Here is a 22,132-nt window from a genome sequence, read left to right as displayed (position 1 = left end):
TAAGAATGAAAGGTACTCTTTTTTTCCCCCTCCTATTTTAAACTAATGGATATGAACCAAAACATTAAAACCAGTAAAATAATTTAAGTAATATAACTAGCATTTTACTGCTAAGATGTAATACAATAGCTGATATACACTGCAAAAAAAAAAAAAGAAAAAAAATCTAATTACAAATATCTAAACATTGTTAAATCAAGATACATTGTGTTGAACAAAACTATTAAGAAAATGATTTATTTATTCATTCATTCATTTAGTTAGTTAGTTAGTATTTTTTGTCTTGTTTTCCAGTATAAACATCTAAACATTTAAGATAAATTACATTTACTTGCGATATTAAGTCTTATTTTCTGAGAAGTTGTTTCTAAATGAACTGACTTTATGCTTAAAACAGTGGGGTAAGAAAAATAATCTTGTTTTCAAAGTTATCCTTTGAATTAGGTTTATTTTTCTTACCCCAGTGACATATTTTTATTTTGAAGACTTCATATTCTAAGACATTTTGCTTTTCAAGTAAATGTATCTTGATTTAAGAAATAAGTAAAGTAAAAACACTAAGTAAAGAAATGCCATTTATTGTAATCCACGAGACAGTATATGCTGGTAGTAACCCTTAAGTAAGGAAGGCCCCTGGAGAGAAACCATTGATTAAATGAGAAAGCTTTTCCACAGAAACATAAGGCATGAGCAGTAAAACAATGTAAAACAACAGTGTGACAAACCCACAGAAGTGCTGCATATAAAACTAGTTAAAAAAATTATTTGGAGGTGAAGGAAGGGCACATTTTGCGGTGTGTGTTGGCTTTTCCCCTCCTATTTTAAACTAATGGATATGAACCAAAACATTAAAACCAGTAAATAAATTAAGTAATATAACTAGCATTTTACTGCTAAGATGTAATACAATAGCTGATACACACTGCAAAAAAAAAAAAAGAAAAAAAATCTCATTACAAATATCTAAACATTGTTAAATCAAGATACATTGTGTTGAACAAAACTATTAAGAAAATGATTTATTTATTCATTCATTCATTTAGTTAGTTAGTTAGTATTTTTTGTCTTGTTTTCCAGTATAAACATCTAAACATTTAAGATAAATTACATTTACTTGAGATATTAAGTCTTATTTTCTGAGAAGTTGTTTCTAAATGAACTGACTTTATGCTTAAAAGAGTGGGGTAAGAAAAATAATCTTGTTTTCAAAGTTATCCTTTGAATTAGGTTTATTTTTCTTACCCCAGTGACATATTTTTATTTTGAAGACTTCATATTCTAAGACATTTTGCTTTTCAAGTAAATGTATCTTGATTTAAGAAATAAGTAAAGTAAAAACACTAAGTAAAGAAATGCCATTTATTGTAATCCACGAGACAGTATATGCTGGTAGTAACCCTTAAGTAAGGAAGGCCCCTGGAGAGAAACCATTGATTAAATGAGAAAGCTTTTCCACAGAAACATAAGGCATGAGCAGTAAAACAATGTAAAACAACAGTGTGACAAACCCACAGAAGTGCTGCATATAAAACTAGTTAAAAAAATTATTTGGAGGTGAAGGAAGGGCACATTTTGCGGTGTGTGTTGGCTATGAATCCAAGAGTCTACGTGAAGGAGCTGTTCTTGATGTTGAATCATGCATTACCAGCCAATGCTATGAAAGTGAAAGAAAATTGAAGGTTTAACAAATATGCCCATTAGAGTGGCATTTGGCAATTGCGATAAGGGTTATAAAAAAGTTTCTGCAAATGGGAAACAGATGATCAGAAAACATGAAATATCAATGCTGATGAGTGCAGCCCCGCTCATGGACAAACAGAGAGCCGCAAACGTGCACACACATTTACCACCAGCGGTTTCCTAGAAAAATCACGCTTGACTGCTCAACTGCACATGTGAAAAATAGACAAAACGATTATGGCTTTGTTTATGTATGCAGAGTAACCTAAGCCAATTTTGACTACGTAAACAGGGAGGGTAATTAGGGATGTGTATTTTTATGTCTCTGTCTGTGTGTTTGTTTGTGTGTGTGTGTGTATGTGATGAAGGGAGATCTAACGGCGGTCAGACAGAAAGGGTGTACGACGGGGAACCCTAAAGACCCTGATGTACTGGCAGTGAAGTTCTTTTTTGTTATTCACTAAAAATAAGTTTTAAATACCTGAGCAGCAGTTTACTAACAAACTTCCTGAAACTGCCCATGCTGCTGCAAAGGAAGTTTACATGCATGTCAAAATGTGTTGCACACTTTCCTCTCAAAAACCAATTAAAAACCAAAACAAAAATGACAGTGGTGAGAAAATAGCAGTTAAGAAAGAATCTGATCATAGTGATAAGGATATGCTTGTACAAGCTGTGCAATTCGGCACTCCAGTCACATCATGTTTATTTATTTCAGATGCACCGATACTACATTTCTCAGCCTCATACGATTCAAAATGATATCTGCAGATACCGATAGTCTTGTTTTCTTAATGAGAGAAAAAAAATCTCTCCCAACCAATGTTGTAAACTATGCAGGCCAGGGAGCCCTCTCATTTGGTATATAATAGGTTAAAATTAAACTATTACTATTGCAATGCTATTAATTTTCAGATATAATCATCACACTTGAATAAAAAAACATATGACCTGTGCTGGCAAAATGAGTCATAATATGCAAATTTTCAAAAATGATTAATTAAAAGACCTTCAAAATGTTAAACAAGTTGTTGAAATGGGACAAAAAAAATGACCGAGTGACACCCGTTTGAAGTCGATAGAGTCAACAAAGTCCATTTCGAGAAAAAGGGGGTTCAAGTTTTTTGAAGGTTCCAAAGCAATAATCACCTAGTAACATTGCATCTTTTCCTCCAGTTCTTTTCTTAATAATCATTACTATATGAATAATCACAATATAGCTTTTTTTATTATTTAATCTTTGTTGTTATAAATAAGACTTTTTTTTTTTTTGCCTGTAGCTCAAAATTAGCCCATGCACGTTCCAACTCTTCCAACTTTTGCCAGCACGGGTCGCATATGTATACAACTCGATTGCATTAAGTAGTTTTCATAAAAACTTGTCTTCTTGACAGATTTATTCAAACATACAAAATTAACAGTAATTAAGCTCCCTCTAGTGTTTTTATAGCTAACCTACAACCTGGCAACCCTTGCTTGACCTACAGGTGATTCATAGGGTCAAATTCATATAGCTGCATTAATGTGTTATTATTTATTTAACTTGGACAGCCCTAAATTCAACACAATAAACTTTTTTTTTCATGCAACTTGCTGTCTGACACGTTTTTTTTTTTCTTCCGACTTTTGATTGACAGGATAAAATCGTCCCTGATCTTGGGTGTTTTTAAACAATCGGCTGATAACCGATATAATTGCTTTTGTAGGCCGATACCAATTATTGGCCGATACATTGGTACATCCCTATTATTTATATATAACATTGCTTTAAAGCAAGCAATTTTACAGTATTAATCATGAACTTAAACTTTTCCGGAAAGAGTACCTGTCAACCAGACTTGAGTAAAAGTACAGATAACTTACAGCAAAAATTAATCCATTACAATTTACAAGTCCAATTCCAATACTACTTGAGTTAAAGTCTTGAACAACAACAACAACAAAAAAAACTGAACACAAAATTGCAATAAATTGCAATAAATCAAGGTCGACACAACATCCTCTTAAACGTCTTAGAGCACTGAAATCTCAGTTAAGCTCAAATACTTAAAAGGGCATAAGTAAACCAATATCCTTCAAAAAGGTCTCATCTATGTCCTTGTCTCATATATGAAACACATGAGGTTCACAACTACCTCCTAATGCCCTCAAAATTGCATAAAGTGGCCTTGTTGACAAGTTTGAGTGAGTAAGGGCAAACCGCATAAAATGTAGTACATTCAATGGCCTGTAGATGGCGATATCACTTTTGTAGCAGAAATAAAACGTTGCAGAAAAAGTTGCCATGCAAAATTTAATGAGTAATTGCATTAATCATCACAAATGTAGTGAAGTGAAGAGTTCATATTCTTTCAAAAATGTAGTCAATTAGACAGTAAAAGTTGCTGATATCTTTGATACTCAGTAAAACTACAAAGTAGCCAAAAAGACACTTAAGTACAGTAACTAATTACATTTACTCAAACACTTTTCTTTGATTTCACTTTAATAAATATTGCCTCCTACAAAATTCAAACCAAGCTTTCTGAAAACTTGAAGTGGGTTGTGCACTATAAATGTAAACTATAAACAAATACACTTTTAGGGAAACTGTTTACGACAGATGTTTGCTTTCTTTTTTTAAAACCATTGATGACCCATGAGTTCCACAAAACCTCTTAACTCCCTACACCTCAGAGAAACCCATTCCCAATGACAAGATGCGGGGCAATCATGATGTCTAAATGCTATTAACTTTTGTAACTCATCTGAGCTCACCCTATTACTGTCCCCAATCAGCATCTGATATGTGCAAACATTAGCCAGCTGGCCCGAGGAATTGATTCATTTGATGACCCAAAACCTCAGCAAACAGGTCATTCCGATCATTCGGCATAATGTAGTGAAAGAAATGTTCCTGTTTCTAGGAACACCTATAACCATCTTCCAGGAAGAGAGCTATGGCTTCGATTGAATCCAGGGTTCATAAGGGGACACGACGAATGCAAATAAAAGTGCACATCATTGAAAAGCAGCAAACTGGCTACAGGGCGTCTATAAGCTGATTCGATTTGCTTTCTCTATCCACTTAAATGACTAGCAAAATCCATGGCTATAGCATTCCCTGGAAAATTTATTTCTGTCAGCATATTGCCTTGGGTTAAATACAAACTGTAAGGGCAGTATCTATAATTGTCTTCTTTGGAAAGTGGAGACTGTACCATGATCGGATTGGTGGCATACCTTTGGCGATTCCCTAGCTGAGCAGTTTTATTCCTATAATAAGTTGTATACTCAATTACAGTGAAGGCTATCTTCAACACACACAAAATATAACACTCCACTTGTTAAGCTGATTTTCGGGGAATTGCTTTTAGGAAGTTTTGCAGAGCGACACAAAAAATTCAGAACTTTAAGCAAAATTGCCAGCAAAACTTGGAGGGCAAATAAAAAGTGCTTGGCAGTGTGAGTTAGTATGATGCCAGACAGTTTGTGAACAAGAAAAACTTTTGCTGTTTCGCTGTAGTGACTGAATACTTTGTTTTACAAGCCTTCATTGATTTAGATTGATCGTTAATCATGACCTCATTTATATCAATCAGTGCTATTATATTGTAACATCTCATTACTTGAACTAGTTCAATTTAATGATGAAAAATGTATCATCTACAAAATCTTCATCTACATCTAATCTTTTCTACAATGAAGAATGAAGCTTGTTTCTGCCACAGGATAAAAAATTAAAAACATCATTGCAATTTGTATCCTATAATTTAGACTTCTTTCTTGCAATTCCGTCAAAAAAAAAAAAAAAAAGTCAGAAATGCAAGATATAAAATTAAGATATCAAAAATCTGACTTTTTTCCTTAGAATTTCGTGTTTCTGATCTTCCATCACAGAATAACAAATAAAAAGGATTTTTTTTAATCTCTTTTTCTTGCAATTCTATAATCTCAAAATTACGACTTATTTTTTTTTTCAGAATTCTGAGTTTATATCTCGCAATTGATGTTTTTTTTTTTTTCCTCCAATGGATAAAAAAAAATATTGCGAGTTTATATCTCACAATTCGGTTACACTTTACTTGAAGGGGTGTGCATAAGACTGACATGACACCTTCATAATGATGACATGACACCTACATAATCATGACATGACACATGTCATGAATATGAAGGTTTTTTATGCATGTTTATGACAACTGTCATTAAGTGTCATTCGCTCAGTTATGTAATTTTTAATGCAAAGATGACATTGTTTGAGATGTCTTTGTTATGGGCTATGGTTAGGGGTAGGGTTAGGTTAGGGTTAGGTCAAATAATGTCATATTTGCATTAAAAATGACATAACTGAGCAAATTACACTTAATGACAGTTGTCATAAACATGCATAAAACCTCCTTCATATTCATGACATGTTTCATGTCATGATTATGAAGGTGTCATGTCAGTCTTATGTACACCCCTTCAAGTAAAGTGTTACCAACAATTCTAACTTTTCTTCTCAGAATTATGAGTTCATTGCTCATAATTGCAAGAAAAGGGCAGATTTTGATATATAAACTCTCTATATTCTATATTTTTCTATATAAAATATAGAAAAAGAAGTCTAAATTGTGAGAAAAAGTCACAATTATCTTCATTCATTCCTTCATTCATTCATGGTAGAAATGCTTCCATAATAAAGGCTTAAGGTTGCAGTTTTGCAGAAGTAGCGACATACTTTTGTTCTGCATTGCAACGTACATCCGAGTGACACTAATTATTCATAAATTAATTGTTCAAAATAAGATCTACAAAATTCCTTTAAAAATACATAGAATTTTGATTTCTTGCCAACTTTAGCATATCCGTCAACAAATGCTGACCTTGAAAACGGAGTACTGCCAGATCTTGAACATGCATATTAAACATGCATAACTAAGACCAAAAAATGCTGTACAACAGTACACAGAGGTGAAAGTTTGAGTTTATACTTTTTAGTGCCCCTTGTGGCAATGCTGAGAATGCAACACCTGCTTGTGTCAGAAATTAATTAAGGATGCAGTGCAATCCAAAGATGCAGAATTGCAAAAAAAGCACAGGAGATTAAGCGTATGTATAGCCAGAAGTGTCTGCATTCGGTTTATTGCATAAAGTATGCTTCAGAATAAAGTTGCAATGAAACGGAAGTAGCGACAGACCTTTTCTTCTACATTGTTACATACATCTGAGTGCGGCAGTTTATTGAATAAGAAAAAATGTAGGGCGGGATTCAGTTCTATGCATAGGTTGTTAATTGGATTTTGCAGAGTGAGCATTGCACAGCAAGCTTGCAGTCTATGGTTGGAGACGCCTGGCATATACTGTATGTCACCAGAGAGAAGTCCAAAGTTTTAACCGGAAAACCCAGCTATGACATTTTGATTAAAAATTACATGAATTTACATTTCATGTCAACTTTAAAGCTATGTTTGACAGCAGATTAGAGATGCATTAGAAACGTACTGCCAGATGTATGAGAAAACGGCTGGAATGAACGTTTCTTCTCTTCTCTGTGTCCAAAGAGATCCTTCTTAATCTTAAAATGACTGATGAGTTTCCTACCTGCACAAATATATAAAGAAAAGTGTATGAGTGTGTATGTGCAAGCGTGTGTAGCTGGATTGCGAAGGGGGGGACCATGATGAAAACAGGATCAAAACTGTCACATGAGAAGCTCTGTGAATTTCGCTTTTTATCCTTTGCAGACTTGTTTTCTGGTACTGTGTTTTTAAGGAAATGAACAGATAATTTCATATCATTACCATATTTCCATTAGAAAGAGACTGACAAATAAGCTCAATCAGGCAAAAAGGACACACAATACTGTATACATTGATTTGCTCTTTTTGCTGTAACTTAATTCCTTAAACCTTCTGACGGCTGCATCAAAATCAGCAGGGTATGGAAAAAACTATAGGTTAAAATACATTCTCAAAACTCATAAACTCCATCCATGTTATTTGCAAACTGACTGGTGTAAAGTTTTGATGGTTGCATCAAAAGCAAGTTGTATTATCTTAAAGCTGATGTTAAAACCTGCTTTATAAAACTAGTGAGACTACAAAAAAAAAAAAGATGGATTACGCAGGAATGTCAATGTTCGGTTCTCAATGGACCAAAGCTAGACCAGGTCATTGACTTCTTCTCCATCATGTCCTAATCATGAAGCGCTCCCATCTTTGTTGAAAGAGGCGTCATTTTGGGTTCAGATGACAGCATTGTCTCTGTAGGTATTTTGTGCCTGTTACATTAATTGACAGGAGGCTGTGACCTCAAGGAGCCTTGGCTCGTCCCCAGAGTCGATGACATCAATATCATCCTCATAATCTCGTAGTATCTTCTGAGCATGCTATACGCTTTAGTCTGAGCCCTTCCCAGTCAACTCGGCTGCATTTTTCTCTCCTGTTTGTTTACCAATCGACAGATCCCCGCTAGGGACCGTCTGCTATCGATTGAGAGCCTTTTGTCATTGTTGACGCTCCTGTTATTAGCAAGATACACACACACACACACACACACACATGCAGGTAGCTTAGCTCCCTGCTGGGGGAATCAGTGTTATGGAGCAGGTTCGATCCCCAGAGTGGTTGTTCGTCAGGTACGCACTGGGCCAAAGCAGGCCATTTGGTAAGTGAGTCAGTCTCGACGTCAGCGTCAGTCTTTTGACACTGCTGAATAACAGACACTGGTTAATGGCATCTTGCCTTTCAAGACGTCAACAGTACGAGGGATGATGCGGAAAAGAAAGCTCTTGTAAATCTGTTCCAAAACTAAATTTAATATCCCCATTACGCAGTGACTCAGAAGGTGCAGCAGCTACTAATGCAATCTCCTCATTTAAGGACAGAGGAGATTTTATGATCACGCAGTTCAGCCAAGAAACGGTGGTTTAAAGATTGTTATTATTCTTCTATTACGATATTAGTATATAATTGTTCATGCTGCATTTTCTCTAAGTTCAGTTATCCCAGTTTGTAACATCCTTTCAGAAAGACAAACCCTGCTTCATTGTAATGAAAATCACTCCTGCAATCTTCTGGCACATCTGGAGCAGCAGAATACGTCACTTATTTACTCAAAAGGAGACTGAATCTACTGCCAACAAGTAACAATATCTGTGGAATTCATATTTATACCTTCCACATGTGAGCTGAATATGTCAGCTTTTTATACATAATTCAGCTCTAACCTCTTAAGACCCGAGAAAAAAGTTTTAGGAAAAAGTAATTTTTTTCGATGTCTTTACATTGTTTAGAGCAGCGGTGGCGAACTCCGGTCCTGGAGAGCCGCAGCCCTGCAGAGTTCAGCTCTAACCCTAATTAAAACTCACCTGCCTGTAGCTTCCTAATAACCGTTCAGACCTTGATTAGCTTGTTCAGGTGTGTTTGATTAGGGTTGAAGCAAAACTCTGCAGGGCTGCGGCTCGCCAGGACCGACGTTCGCCACCCTGGTTTAGAGCATCAAAAATAATGTTAAAAAAAAAATATTTCATTCATAAGTTATGCTATGTCATCGGGACATCGAAGAGGACATCAGGACTCAATTTCTTTAAAAAAAATAAAAATACATGAATGAACATGAATAGGCAAAAACAATTGATTTTTTTAAAATCACCAATACATTTTTAGTTTTCAAGATTTTTTTTTATCAAACTTTGTATAAAGATGATTCTCAACTATGTTATAACAGAATGATTCAATATACTATTTTTCTTTCTGCAAAATGTTTGTAAAATTGCCATAAACAGGTTTTCTCATTATATACAAAGTATCTATAAACTAAATCTAATTAACATGCATATTACTAGCATATTAGTACTTATAAAGCACATATTAGTGCCTTATTCTGCATGACCATTTAGATCCCTTAATCCTTAAACCCCATACCTCACCTTTACAACTACCTTACTAGCTAATACTAAGCAGCAAATTAGGAGTTTATTGAGATAAAATACATAATTAATAGTTAGTTTATAGTGAAAGCAGCTAGACATTTCCTGTCAAATATTTCATATTTTCTTTTGACCTTTCTTCTTCAAATTCCCTGATAATTACAATGTTTCCATATAATGTCCAGGTCAGTGCATTGGTTTTTGGGTTTATAGTGCATACACTACCATTCAATACTTTTAGTCAGGAAGGACGCAATAAATTGATCAGTAGTGACAGTAAAGACATTTATAAGGTTACAAAATAGCTCTAGTTGTTTCTTTAGCAGCAAATCAGCATATTAAAATGATTTCTGAAGGATCATGTGACACTGAAGTAATGATGCTGAAAATGCAGCTTTGATCACAGGAATAAATTGCATTTTACCATATAATAAAATATAACACTGTCCTTTTAAATTGTTTTTACTGTATTCATTTTTCATAAGAGACTTCATCCCTCATTTACCTCTTTAGTAACGTTATCCTGCACCAGGCTGTACAGGGGCACGATGCGACTCACTTCCAAGAGGACTGGTGTCGGGCTGGGTGTCTCACGGCCCGCTTGTCTGCACAGGTGACAGGCAGCCGGGCAGCTGCCCTTCTCCTGGCACCGGATCTCCACACCGGCCACCAGGTCATCAGACAGCAGCTGCGTCTTCAGCAGGCCCGACAGGTAGCTGATGAACGGCACTGCTTTCAAGTCCCGCCGGCCACCCTGGTCTGTGACTTCTGTGAAGGTGAGAGACAGAATGACATCACTGGAACACCATGTCTTATAACAGAGATTTATGACTCACATCATGTCCGGTTCTGGATCAGAACTAAGCAAAGTTATTAATAGGAATGAGCCCATCAACACAGGAACTGAAGCAGGAGGGATACTTTTATACATTTATGAAAAGTGTGTGAAAATTGTGATTAAGAGAGATGATGAATATGAAAAATTTAGTTCTTGGAAATGTTATTTTGTATTCATGTTGGTTTTGAAAGACTTTTATACCAATTTCAACAAAAGTTTTACTTTTTGCTTCTGAAACTATTAATACTTTCCTTACACTTTGAATGGATGTGAAAAAGTATACTTTAGCAAACAAAAAAAAGGTACTTATACAGAATAAACTTAAGTAGACTTAAGTACATCTTTATACATCATTTCATGATTACCTCTATTGTCTTTGAAATATGGTTAAAGTATTGAATGTACTGACGAGCATTTATGGTAAACTATATATATATTTATTCTTTATGTAATTTCTACTGAAATATAGTGACAACCTGCCCTGAACTAACCTGACCATGTCATAAAATGGTCAAATTAGCTAATACATTTTTACCTAATAGCCTAAGACTGTCACGTTCGCTACTGTGAGGGAGTGTGGAGCGAGGAACGAGGAGACGTGGAGTACATCACAAGGAGACTTCATTAATCCAACACAAGGGAACCAGGAAAACACATGTAGCAGGAGAGGTTGAAATATACAATACCAGACGTCAAACTAAGAACAGGGAACACTTCATATATACATGACATGACGAGGGGATGACGAGACACACCTGGGATCAATAGAACTAAACAGGGATCACCTGGAACAAATGATAAAGACAGGAACAGGAAGGACCAAATATGGGCATAGAAACACATGTGAAGCAAAACACACAAAACACGGAATAGAGTCTGTCATTACTCCCCCCTCCCTGAAGGTGCCCTGGAGGCTGGTGCAGGACTGGGACATGGGGAATACCTCCAGGGTGGATCAGGCAGTCCAGGGTGCCATGGTGGCACAGGGGCCATGGCCGAGCAGGGAGCTCTGGGAACCATGGCGGAGCAGGCAGTTTGGGGCACCATGGTGGAGCAGGCAGACTAGGAAGCCATGGCAGAGCAGACAGTTCAGAAGGCCAGGGTGGAACAGGGAGCTCGAGGAGCCTGGCCTCGGCACTCGGCCCGGCCTCCAGGGATGGACCCCTACTACCCCCCCAAAAAATCCATGGCAAGAATATAGCCTTTAGAGGCCCTCCGTAGGCCTAACTCGGGAACTGTGGCCCTCCCTGGGCTGGACGTGGGGACTGGAGCCCTCTCTGGGCCAAACCCGGGGACAGGAGCCCTCACTGGGCTAAACTCGGGACAGGAGCCCTCACTGGGCTAGACCCGGGGACAGGAACCCTCACTGGGCTAGTATGGGCATAGAAACACATGGGGAGCAAAACACACACAAAACAGAGTCTGACAAAGACATACTTTTTTTTCTAAGTGATATCATTACAACATAATTGCTTTCTGCATGTTATTTGTGCAACTTTAACTCATTTTGGGCAGTATTTTTGAAATATTTCAATGACTGATTTGAACATTTGTAATTTTGTGTTTGATTTTTTTTGTGTGTAAACAAATAGAGCTGTATACAATAAAATAAGCATCACGTCATTGACCCTTATTTATTTCATTATTTTATTGTATTTTATTTATTCTAGGGGTGTTCATTTTAATGATACCATTGTCTATACCCACAACGGCACTTAAATTTAATGAGCACTTGTAATGTGGGCCTGCTTCAAATTTTAAAATTATATTTACAAAAAAAAAGGACTAGTAAAGTCGTAGCGCATGCGAGCCACGGCAATGAACATAGCTCATGCTTCCATGTTTGCGGGGAGAGACAACCAGGAAAACAAAAGGACTTTTAAAAACGAAAACAAAATGGGGAGAAGGGGTGCCGCTTACTATTCAGATCCGGTATTCTGTCACGTTCGCTACTGTGAGGGAGCGCGGAACGAGGAGACGTGGAGTACATCAACAAGGAGACTGTATTAATCCAACACAAGGGAACCAGAAAAACACACGTAGCAGGAGAGGTTGACATATCCAATACCGGATGCCAAACTAAGAACAGGGAACACTTTATATACACATGACATGACGAAGGGATGAGGAGACACACCTGGGATCAATAGAACTAAATGGGGATCACCAGGAACAAGGACAGGAACGGGAAGGACCAAATATGGGCATAGAAACACATGGGGAGCAAAACACACACAAAACAGAGTCTGTCAAAGACATACTTTTTTTTCTAAGTGATATCATTACAACATAATTGCTTTCTGCATGTTATTTGTGCAACTTTAACTCATTTTAGGCAGTATTTTTTAAATATTTCAATGATTGATTTGAACGTTTGTAATTTTGTGTTTGATTTTTTTTGTGTGTAAACAAATAGAGCTGTATACAATAAAATAAGCATCACGTCATTGACCCTTATTTATTTCATTATTTTATTGTATTTTATTTATTCTAGGGGTGTTCATTTTAATGATACCATTGTCTATACCCACAACGGCACTTAAATTTAATGAGCACTTGTAATGTGGGCCTGCTTCAAATTTTAAAAGTATATTTACAAAAAAAAAGGACTAGTAAATGATATAACGATGAAATAAAAGGCCATATATTTATACTTAAAGAAAGACACTTAGTGTTTCATAACACACTTAAGTACACTTTTATAAAGTTTGTTTTGTAATAATGTAAAATTAAAAGTTTAAAAAGTTTTACTATAAATCATTGTTTGAAGAATAGTTTGTCGTTAAAGAAGTGCACTTATTTTGATGTGTTGATTAACATATTTTATTATCATTTCAGTTAATTTCAAAGTTCAGTTAATTGCATTTTAATATAAACGTAAACTATAATAATTCTTTATTTAATTGAAATTAACATGCAATTAGTGTCTGAAAACATTACATTCAGTTTGTACAAGTATATTCTTTTAAAGTAGCCTATATTATTTCAGTAAGTTACTCTTTAAAGAGCACTAAAGCCTACTTTTTCACAAGGGTTTGTGCGGTTGCACATGTCAGACATCTACAAGGAAATATAAGGTGATGAATTGTGTCTGCTATGAATACACACGGGTTGATTTTCATGTTAGTTTGCAGTGTTCGTGCACAGAAACCTTGGCAGATGCAAAACAATGCGATTACGAGAGGAAGGATATTAATTGAGTGCTGAGATGTCCGTGTGATGGCTAAACAGATGTGCGACTCTGAACAATAATAGATTTCTGTGAACATTCTCGTCCACTGTGTCTGGCGATCGCATGAGTCCTTATGCTGGATTTTAGCATGACAGGCAAACACTTTGAGGAAGAAGAGGAGGCGCACAGGGAGAGCAAACAGTCCGAGGCTGTTGTGTCTGCAACAACACGGGGAGGTGCCAACCAGAGCCCGTCGGTGTTTGCGCTGTTCTCACCACACATAGAGGACACGGCGAAAGAGAAAATGACATGGATAGATTAATTGGTAGCAACCTACAGTATGCTTTTTAAATGATTCATTTCCAGCAGCTCGCTTAATCATTTTGAGATGAAGCAGCGCCTTTCAAAATGTTTCTCCAGCAGGCAAAGGGAAAACATCTGTCAGTACAAATTCTCGTCAATGTGTGTTCACCCTCTGCTGGTGTGAGTTTTAACCATTGTTGTTGTTGTTGTTGATGTATTTGTATATATTTTTTTTAACCTATGCCATCTGCTTTTTCTTCTCGAAAAAGACAAGACCGGGTAAATAAATTCTTAACTGACAGAATTAACTACATATCCCATGATGCCTACAGTGAACGGTGCAATCAAACATTTACAGAGCCTAGCTAGGCTATTCATTGATTATGGTAATAACACCTTTTAGCTTAATTGCAAAATATTAAAGTTTTGATTATAAAATATTAAGTATTACTTATTAATTTATGTATCCATTTACCTTTTAATCAATTTATGTAGCCTACAATTATATTTATTTTGGTAGTACTTGTATTATTTATTTATTTATTTTTCATATCAAATAATGTTCATTTTGGCCACGAACAATGCACTCAGCAAAAAAAAGAAAAAAAGAAAAAAAAATTATATATATATATATTAAAAAAAAAGTTTACAACCCATTAATTGTAAGTGACATTAATTCAAACAATGGAGTTTATTTAGTAGGCTGCTTACTAACAAGTAGTTTTGAGAGGCAAAGCAATAGTGATCACGTAATGAAAACAGTCACTCACACTTGTGTGTTGCGACATTACAACATCGTCTTTTAGTTTCTATCTTTTTGAAAATCCCACATCGAATTGTGCCTTGTTTGTAAACAAATCTGCGGTAAAATGAAGTGAACAAAGGTTCAAGTTCTTACTGATGAGGTCTGGCACTTCATTAAAAATAAAGTTAAATGCGATTTCAAGTTTTCCTTTCTCTTTGGAGTGTTACAAGCTGTTCATGAATAGATAAGATCCCTAAAGTTGCAAAGACTAAAGTCTCAAACCCAAAGAGATATCCTTTATAAGTTAAGACTGGTCCATGCCCTCCTAAAATGCCTCATTTTAACACGCCCCCACATGTCTACGTCATGATGTGAGAAGATTTGCATAACGCCGCCCAAATGTTCACGCAAAGAAAGAAGGCATAATGTGCCGCCATATTGTGAAGACGCTGTGTGTTTCGTTGCAAGTTTTATGTTTACGCGGCGCGATGCAACACAATGCGTAAAAAGACAGTATAAGTCATTATAATCCGTAATTATGTCCCCAGTGAATGCAACAAATGCCTCGTTTATAATGGGTTTTCATGTTTTTGAATCATCGCTCCGGGACACAGCATCACAGTATGGTAAGGGGCGTAACATTTCCATCACACGCTTGAGGTATTCGGCCAATCACAACGCACTGGATAATCAGAGCACACCTCGCTTTTCAGAAAGATGAGCTTTGTAAAAATCGATGCGTTTCAGAAAGGCGGGGCATAGAGGAGAAACAATATTACAGTATGTGGAAAATAATGTGTTTTTTTAACCTTAAACCGCATAAACACATTTCATTACACCAAATACACAAAATAATGTTCTTTTTAGCAGCATCATATGACCCCTTTAAAGTGATATTTAAATAAACTGAGACTACAGCTGAAAGTCATTAATTTAATACTGATATAAATTGAATCATAATTGATCAATTTACTACTACTTGATTGTTCTAACACTTCTGTAAACGCATTGTTTAATTACTTAGGTTTCCTCCCATTCGTTCCTTTTATTTTGAAATGACAGGACCATATTTGCAAAACTTGCTTGATAAGCTGCAAATAATCTGTTACCATTCAAAAATATAATTAACTTAGTGTAAATAATAATATAGTCATCACTCTTTATTGTTGAAGTACTGCTATTTATTATTACGAAAGTTTAACAGGGGGATACTTTCAGATAGAGATCTGCTCCCATCTAGCGATAAATTATTATACTGCAGTTACATTCTATATTGAAATGTGAATAGTGAACATGATCATACATGTAATTAATTTCAGGTATCTATTGGAAATTGTAATAAAGCATAATTCAAACATTTTATGACACATCTAAATATATATTTTCTATTTTCATATTAAGTCTTTCATCAAAGAATTGTCATTCTCTGACTAGTTCTTGCTATAATATAATATAATGTAATATATGTTATATATAAACTCTCAGTCCAACTTTTTTATATCAGCAATGAATATTTGCGAACCATTTTTCTGATCATGTTTCAATTTGTAACACTTGGGCCTCTACATTCTTAATAATACAGAGATTACTCGCGGGGGTTCTGCTGTGTTTCGGATCCGCTCATGTGTTTCCAGCAGCAGCAGTCTGAGTGCTCTAACACGTGCCACTGAAATAGCTTTGCGCATCACGCATGACAACAGCGGCCGCTCGTCTGATTCGTTCCCGCTTCCTCAGCAGCAGCCAACGAAATCTCACCGAGGGCGGGATTCACCCGCCGTTATGACGTCACCTCCGCAGTGTCGTGCGCACCCGCTGACATGAGAGACGTGCGCCTCGTCACATCAAGGAAAAGCTACTGTTGAACTGAAGGTAGGGAATCATGTAACAACCAATATAAGTAAACATGCATGCATGTTTTAGTGTTTTTTAGCATGTACTTATGACCGTGCTTTCATTTTGGATGCCGTGGATGCGTTAGATAAGAATGACGTGGCTCCGATCGCAGTGTTTTCAAGCTCTGGGCCTGTAAGTCAGCTGTAAGTTAAATAGTTCGAAGTTCATAAATGCCATACCATTTTTTGTGTGTGTGATCATGAGGTGAAAATGCATAAGTAGGTGTGGTACAAAATACAGGATCAGCATTAATGAATGCCATCAGACTGCTTTTATAATGAGGTGATATTTTCCCTTGGTTTTCTTTTCTGGGCTGTACTAATATCCATGTTAATGAATAATGAACTTTTTGTAATTTTGCTGAAATGTTGTGTAAGAGCAATTTTATTTATAATTTGAGTGCATACATTTTATTTGGCATTATTAAATTATGTCTCATATATATATATATATATATATATATATATATATATATATATAGAAGTGACAAAACAACAACTTGCATGTTCAACAAGAACTTGAAACTAGCAAGTGATCACTTTTGATCTCTTAATGTCCACACTGAACCTGGAAATAGTACAGTGGACTCAATATTTAGTTTTTGTAATACTATTAACAATACATAATCTTCTTCTTCTTATATGTGTACTATTTTACATTACTAACACGTAATGTTAGTAATGTAACATTAATTTATGTTACATTATGTCTTAATTTATTCAAGTCCACCTTGCATCTCCGTTAAATCTGCATATCACCACCAATCAGGTGAAATGTGTTTAACCTCTGTCCACAAAAAAATGTTTCAATATATGCGAGTGGGTAAATTACATTGGACCAAGTGCTCTTAGCATTTTTAATGCACATTATAAGCAAACTGCAAAATAGGCTTTTTCACCATTTCGGCCAATAACAAATGTGCCGTTTTTTTTTTTTTTTTTTTTGTTTTAGGACTTAACACATCAAACACATAGACATGTCTTTTCTCCTCCCCTGTAGGCACCATCTCCGTTAAATCTGCATATCACCACCAATCAGGTGAAATGTGTTTAACCTCTGTCCACAAAAAAATGTTTCAATATATGCGAGTGGGTAAATTACATTGGACCAAGTGCTCTTAGCATTTTTAATGCACATTATAAGCAAACTGCAAAATAGGCTTTTTCACCATTTCGGCCAATAACAAATGTGCCGTTTTTTTTTTTTTTTTTTAGTTTTAGGACTTAACACATCAAACACATAGACATGACTTTTCTCCTCCCCTGTAGGCACCATGGCCACACCAATGTCTTTAGATCCAGATTTGGTTCGGGAGGTGCTGGAATGTCCCATTTGTCTGGAGACCTACAACCAGAATCAGCTTCGACCCAAACTGCTGCAGTGTGGTCATTCTGTGTGTCGCCAGTGTCTTGAGAAACTCCTCGCCAGTACGATAAATGGCGTGCGCTGTCCCTTCTGCAGCAAGGTGTCTCGTATGAGCAGTATTTCCCAGCTGGCTGACAATCTCACCGTGCTGAAGATAATCGACTGTGCAAGTTCATGTGGCTCTACTATGGGTCTCATGTGCAAGTCTTGTAAAAATCGCCTGCCCCGGCAGTACTGCTTTGACTGCAGCATCGTGTTATGTGATATTTGTAAAAATGAGGGTCACCAGCATCAGGGTCACGTCGTACAGGCCACTCGTGTGGCTGCCGAACAGTGGCGGAAAGACATCAGCGGGAAGCTTTCTAACTTGCGGGAAGCAATGGGAAACATTCAGAAGAAGAAGGCAGCTATTGACAACGTGACAAAATCACTCAGACTGAAGTACAAGGCTGTACAGCAGGAATACGCCAAGACTGAGTTGCGGCTCCAGGAGGAACTTGGTCGTTCACGCCGTGCCTTCGCCACCTCCTTGGCCGAAATAGAAAAACTCAATGCCCAGATTCTGGAGGAGCAAACGTACCTGCTCAATATCGCTGAAGTGCAGGTGGTGTCTAGATGTGACTATCTAACCATGAGGATCAAGCAGACGGATATTGCTTTACTGGAGGAAGGGAGCAACAATGAAGAAGAAGAGTTGGACTTAAAAACCAATCTGCCCGTCATTCTGAAACTACAAGAACCCGAATTTGTTCAAACGGAGTGCTCGAAACCCTTGGACGTTGGGCATTTGACCACAAAACCCTGTACTGTCAATGCTGAGGAAGAAGACGGACTTGATTTCGACACTTCCGTTGCCGCCCCTTTGGACATTTACCGTGATATTGACATGGAAACGGCAGTCGAAGAGGCCGTTTGCGCTTCTCCCGGCAGCTTCAAGTCCAAGTCTGTCGACGGAGGTGGACCTTCTCCAGGAGCTTCTGGTGGGCAACTCTGTCAGTTTGTGAAAAAGATGGGCTGCAAGGGCAATCTGCCGGGCATGTTCAATTTGCCGGTAAGCATTTGTGTCACGCTGCAGGGCGAGGTGCTCGTGGCCGACCGAGGAAACTACCGCATCCAGATCTTCAACCGCAAGGGCTTCCAAAGGGAGATACGGCGTAACCCGAGCAGCATCGACAACTTTGTCTTGAGTTTCCTAGGTGCTGACATGCCCAACCTCATCCCGCTCTCCATTGCAATCACTGCTCAGGGCCTCATCGGTGTCACTGATAACTATGACAACTCTGTGAAGGTTTACACCACTGATGGCCAGTGCGTTGCTTGTCACAAGAACCAGCTCATCAAGCCATGGGGAATCGCAGCCATGCCGTCGGGCCAGTTTGTCGTGTCAGATGTTGAGGGGGGAAAGCTGTGGTGCCTGGCCGTGGATCGTAATGTAGGGGTTGTGAATTGCAACCGCTTATGTTCGGCTGTCAGGCCCAAATTTGTAACTTGTGACTCCTCAGGTACAGTCTACTTCACACAGGGCTTGGGTCTAAACATCGAGAATAGACACAATGAACACCACCTTGAGGGGGGGTTCTCAATCGGCTCGGTGGGAATGGATGGCCAGCTGGGAAAGCAACTCAGTCACTTCTTTTCAGAGACTGAGGACTTTCGATGCATCACCGGCATGTGTGTTGACTCCAACGGGGACCTGATCGTGACAGACAGTGGCCGTAAGGAGATATTGCAGTTTCCTAAAGAAGGTGGCTATAATATTCTCCTTCAGGAGGGCCTAACTTGCCCTGTAGGGGTAGCTGTTACCCAAAAGGGACAACTGCTCGTCTTAGATTGCTGGGACCACTGTGTGAAGGTCTACACTTACTTGCAAAGGAGACGTTCCTCTACATGTTAAGATTGCTGTTTGGACAATTTATAAGACTAGTCACTTTAATTCAATGCCTTCATTACAAATGCATTTGCTTCTCAGTGATTTCTGACTTGTGGCTTGCAGTGGCCAGGATCAGGCAGCTAAGCTGCAGCCATTCACCACTGCCATGGAGCAACTGAATGATGGCTTATGGGTATTATTATAGATGCTTTGGGCAAATGGATTTCGAAATATAGCACAACTGATGGCAATAACTGACAATGTTGTTCTTTATGTGTGCAAGTCAGTTCTCATACGTTATTTATGGTTTTTCTGTGCTGCTGTACAGGCATTAAGAGTTACTGAGAAGATATTTTTTTGTAGTTGCTGTATAACTGATATTAAAGTTATATTCTTGTTTCGGTACAAATAAGGCTCAATCAAGAACATCTGTGGCATAATGTTGATACAGTAGTAACAAAAAGACTCAAAAATAAAGAACACAAAAATAAAGGTTATGGTGAGGCAATTACTATGTAAATGGGGCCAATTTTAGGAGAATTTAAGAGCAGAAATGTGAAGCTTTCGATTTTATAAAACCACTTATTCTTATGTTAAAGTTTATTATTTCAGCTGCATTTTTACAGTCAATTTAGGCATTTTGTTTTCATGGCAACAAACTAACGATTGGAAATAACTTTAGACAGATGAAGAAGGGATGTTAGAAAGTAGGGATGTCCGATCCGATCCACTCTGAAGCGTTGAATATTGAGAACCGAGTCCTGATCCGATACTTGTATTTTCCTAATGTTTGATGCACACTTCATTCACATTATAGCCTAGTTATGAAGTCATTCAAATCAATTCATTTTATACAGGTATGCGCAGAGAGTTTTTCAGCGACTACAGATAAAAGTAAATGGTAAATAAATGACTTTCGAGTGATTTGTTACTAAAGTGCTTTAAAACTTTTTTTTTTAAACACTACATTCTTGTTAACACTTATCATCTTCTTGTTAACACTAACACACTCTGAAGCGTTGAATATTGAGAACCGAGTCCTGATCCGATACTTGTATTTTCCTAATGTTTGATGCACACTTCATTCACATTATAGCCTAGTTATGAAGTCATTCAAATCAATTCATTTTATACAGGTATGCGCAGAGAGTTTTTCAGCGACTACAGATAAAAGTAAATGGTAAATAAATGACTTTCGAGTGATTTGTTACTAAAGTGCTTTAAAACTTTTTTTTTAAACACTACATTCTTGTTAACACTTATCATCTTCTTGTTAACACTAACAATTTGTTGCATCTTAATTTTCTTTTTAAACTGTCAGTTTTAACGTTTGCAGATTGGCCCCATCCAACTCCATTGTCTAAATGCCTCACTTTAACACAGATTTGTGCATTGTTTAAAGTAATGATGGCTGTTTTTGGTGATAAACATAATGCCACAAGTATTGTCGATTGAGCTTAACTTGTACTGAACCCAGAATATTCCTTGAATGGGAAGAATTGCTGTGGAAAATGTGAAACGTGCTGACTCAAAACACTTCTGTGAGTGTCATGTTCATGTGTAATTGTTGTAATGAGTTCCCATAGTGCCCTTACTATTAAAGTGGCCCTTCATTCCTGAAACCTTCTGATTTATGTAACAGTATGAATCTTCCATATATTGAAATAGTTACACTAAAGAACAATAAGCTTAAAATGTTAAGTAATTGTTACTACAAAAGATGAGATTATAATTAAATGATCTCAATTAAATGGTCTGTTATTGTAAATTATTTACTGTGAATTGGTTTATAGTGTACTCCAGTTTGTGATAACATTACTCTGATGCAGGAACCAAAGACATGTTAAATTCAGGAGATCTTTACTAGCCTATTATCAGAGTAACTGCAATAGTTCAACTGAAGCAGGGAAATGACTCGGCAATTTACAGACTATATTAAAATCATATATGAAATTATGTTTTGCATTGAAGTGTCCTTGTATCAAAGAGCTGGACCGTAAAACTATCCTGCTTGAAAGCTTTAGATAGCATTGAACTCTGTGTATTAAAATTCTAGTTATGATACGGGCCTGTAGGTTCAAATGTGTTCTGGAGCAGATTAAGGCTATAAAAATAATCACAAATAGATTAGAACAGAAACCTATGATCACAATTCATAACACAACACAAGTGTGCATTGCATTCTTTGGCTTGCAGAGGATAATATAGTGGATTCTAGAATAAACGTGCCTCTCCTGTTCTTTCATGTCAGTTTTCTTATTTAGGTACTCAACCACTGTCAACGTCATAACATACCGTATTATGTGAGAACTTAAGTTAAATGGCACATACAATTGAAGGTAATTAATGTCAACGTCTTGAGCATTGAGGTT

General features: G+C 37.0%; 2 protein-coding genes across 2 annotated transcripts in view; one reads left to right on the top strand and one right to left on the bottom strand.

Moving 5' to 3' along the window:
- LOC107563407 (astrotactin-2-like) overlaps nt 1-22,132 on the bottom strand; it is a 299,199-nt gene that overhangs the window by 5,693 nt on the left and 271,374 nt on the right. Inside the window, exon 17 of the mRNA XM_016248278.1 lies at nt 10,080-10,342. Within this exon, the coding sequence (XP_016103764.1) occupies nt 10,080-10,342 (263 nt within the window). The remainder of the gene's footprint in view (nt 1-10,079; nt 10,343-22,132) is intronic.
- On the top strand, nt 16,442-20,303 carry LOC107563405 (E3 ubiquitin-protein ligase TRIM32-like). Its single transcript, XM_016248277.1, has 2 exons — nt 16,442-16,501; nt 17,794-20,303. The coding sequence occupies exon 2, from the start codon at nt 17,799-17,801 to the stop codon at nt 19,782-19,784; it is 1,986 nt and encodes a 661-aa protein (XP_016103763.1). The 5' UTR covers nt 16,442-16,501; nt 17,794-17,798; the 3' UTR covers nt 19,785-20,303.

Source organism: Sinocyclocheilus grahami, unplaced genomic scaffold, assembly GCF_001515645.1.
Source record: "Sinocyclocheilus grahami isolate Dianchi unplaced genomic scaffold, SAMN03320097.WGS_v1.1 scaffold873.1, whole genome shotgun sequence".
NCBI classification, from domain to species: Eukaryota; Metazoa; Chordata; class Actinopteri; order Cypriniformes; family Cyprinidae; genus Sinocyclocheilus; species Sinocyclocheilus grahami.
This window is presented reverse-complemented; position numbering and strand designations above follow the sequence as displayed.

Bases quoted from the DNA above. Each gene is read 5' to 3' on its own strand.
- LOC107563405 (XM_016248277.1), top strand. From the start codon at position 17,799: ATGGCCACACCAATGTCTTTAGATCCAGATTTGGTTCGGGAGGTGCTG.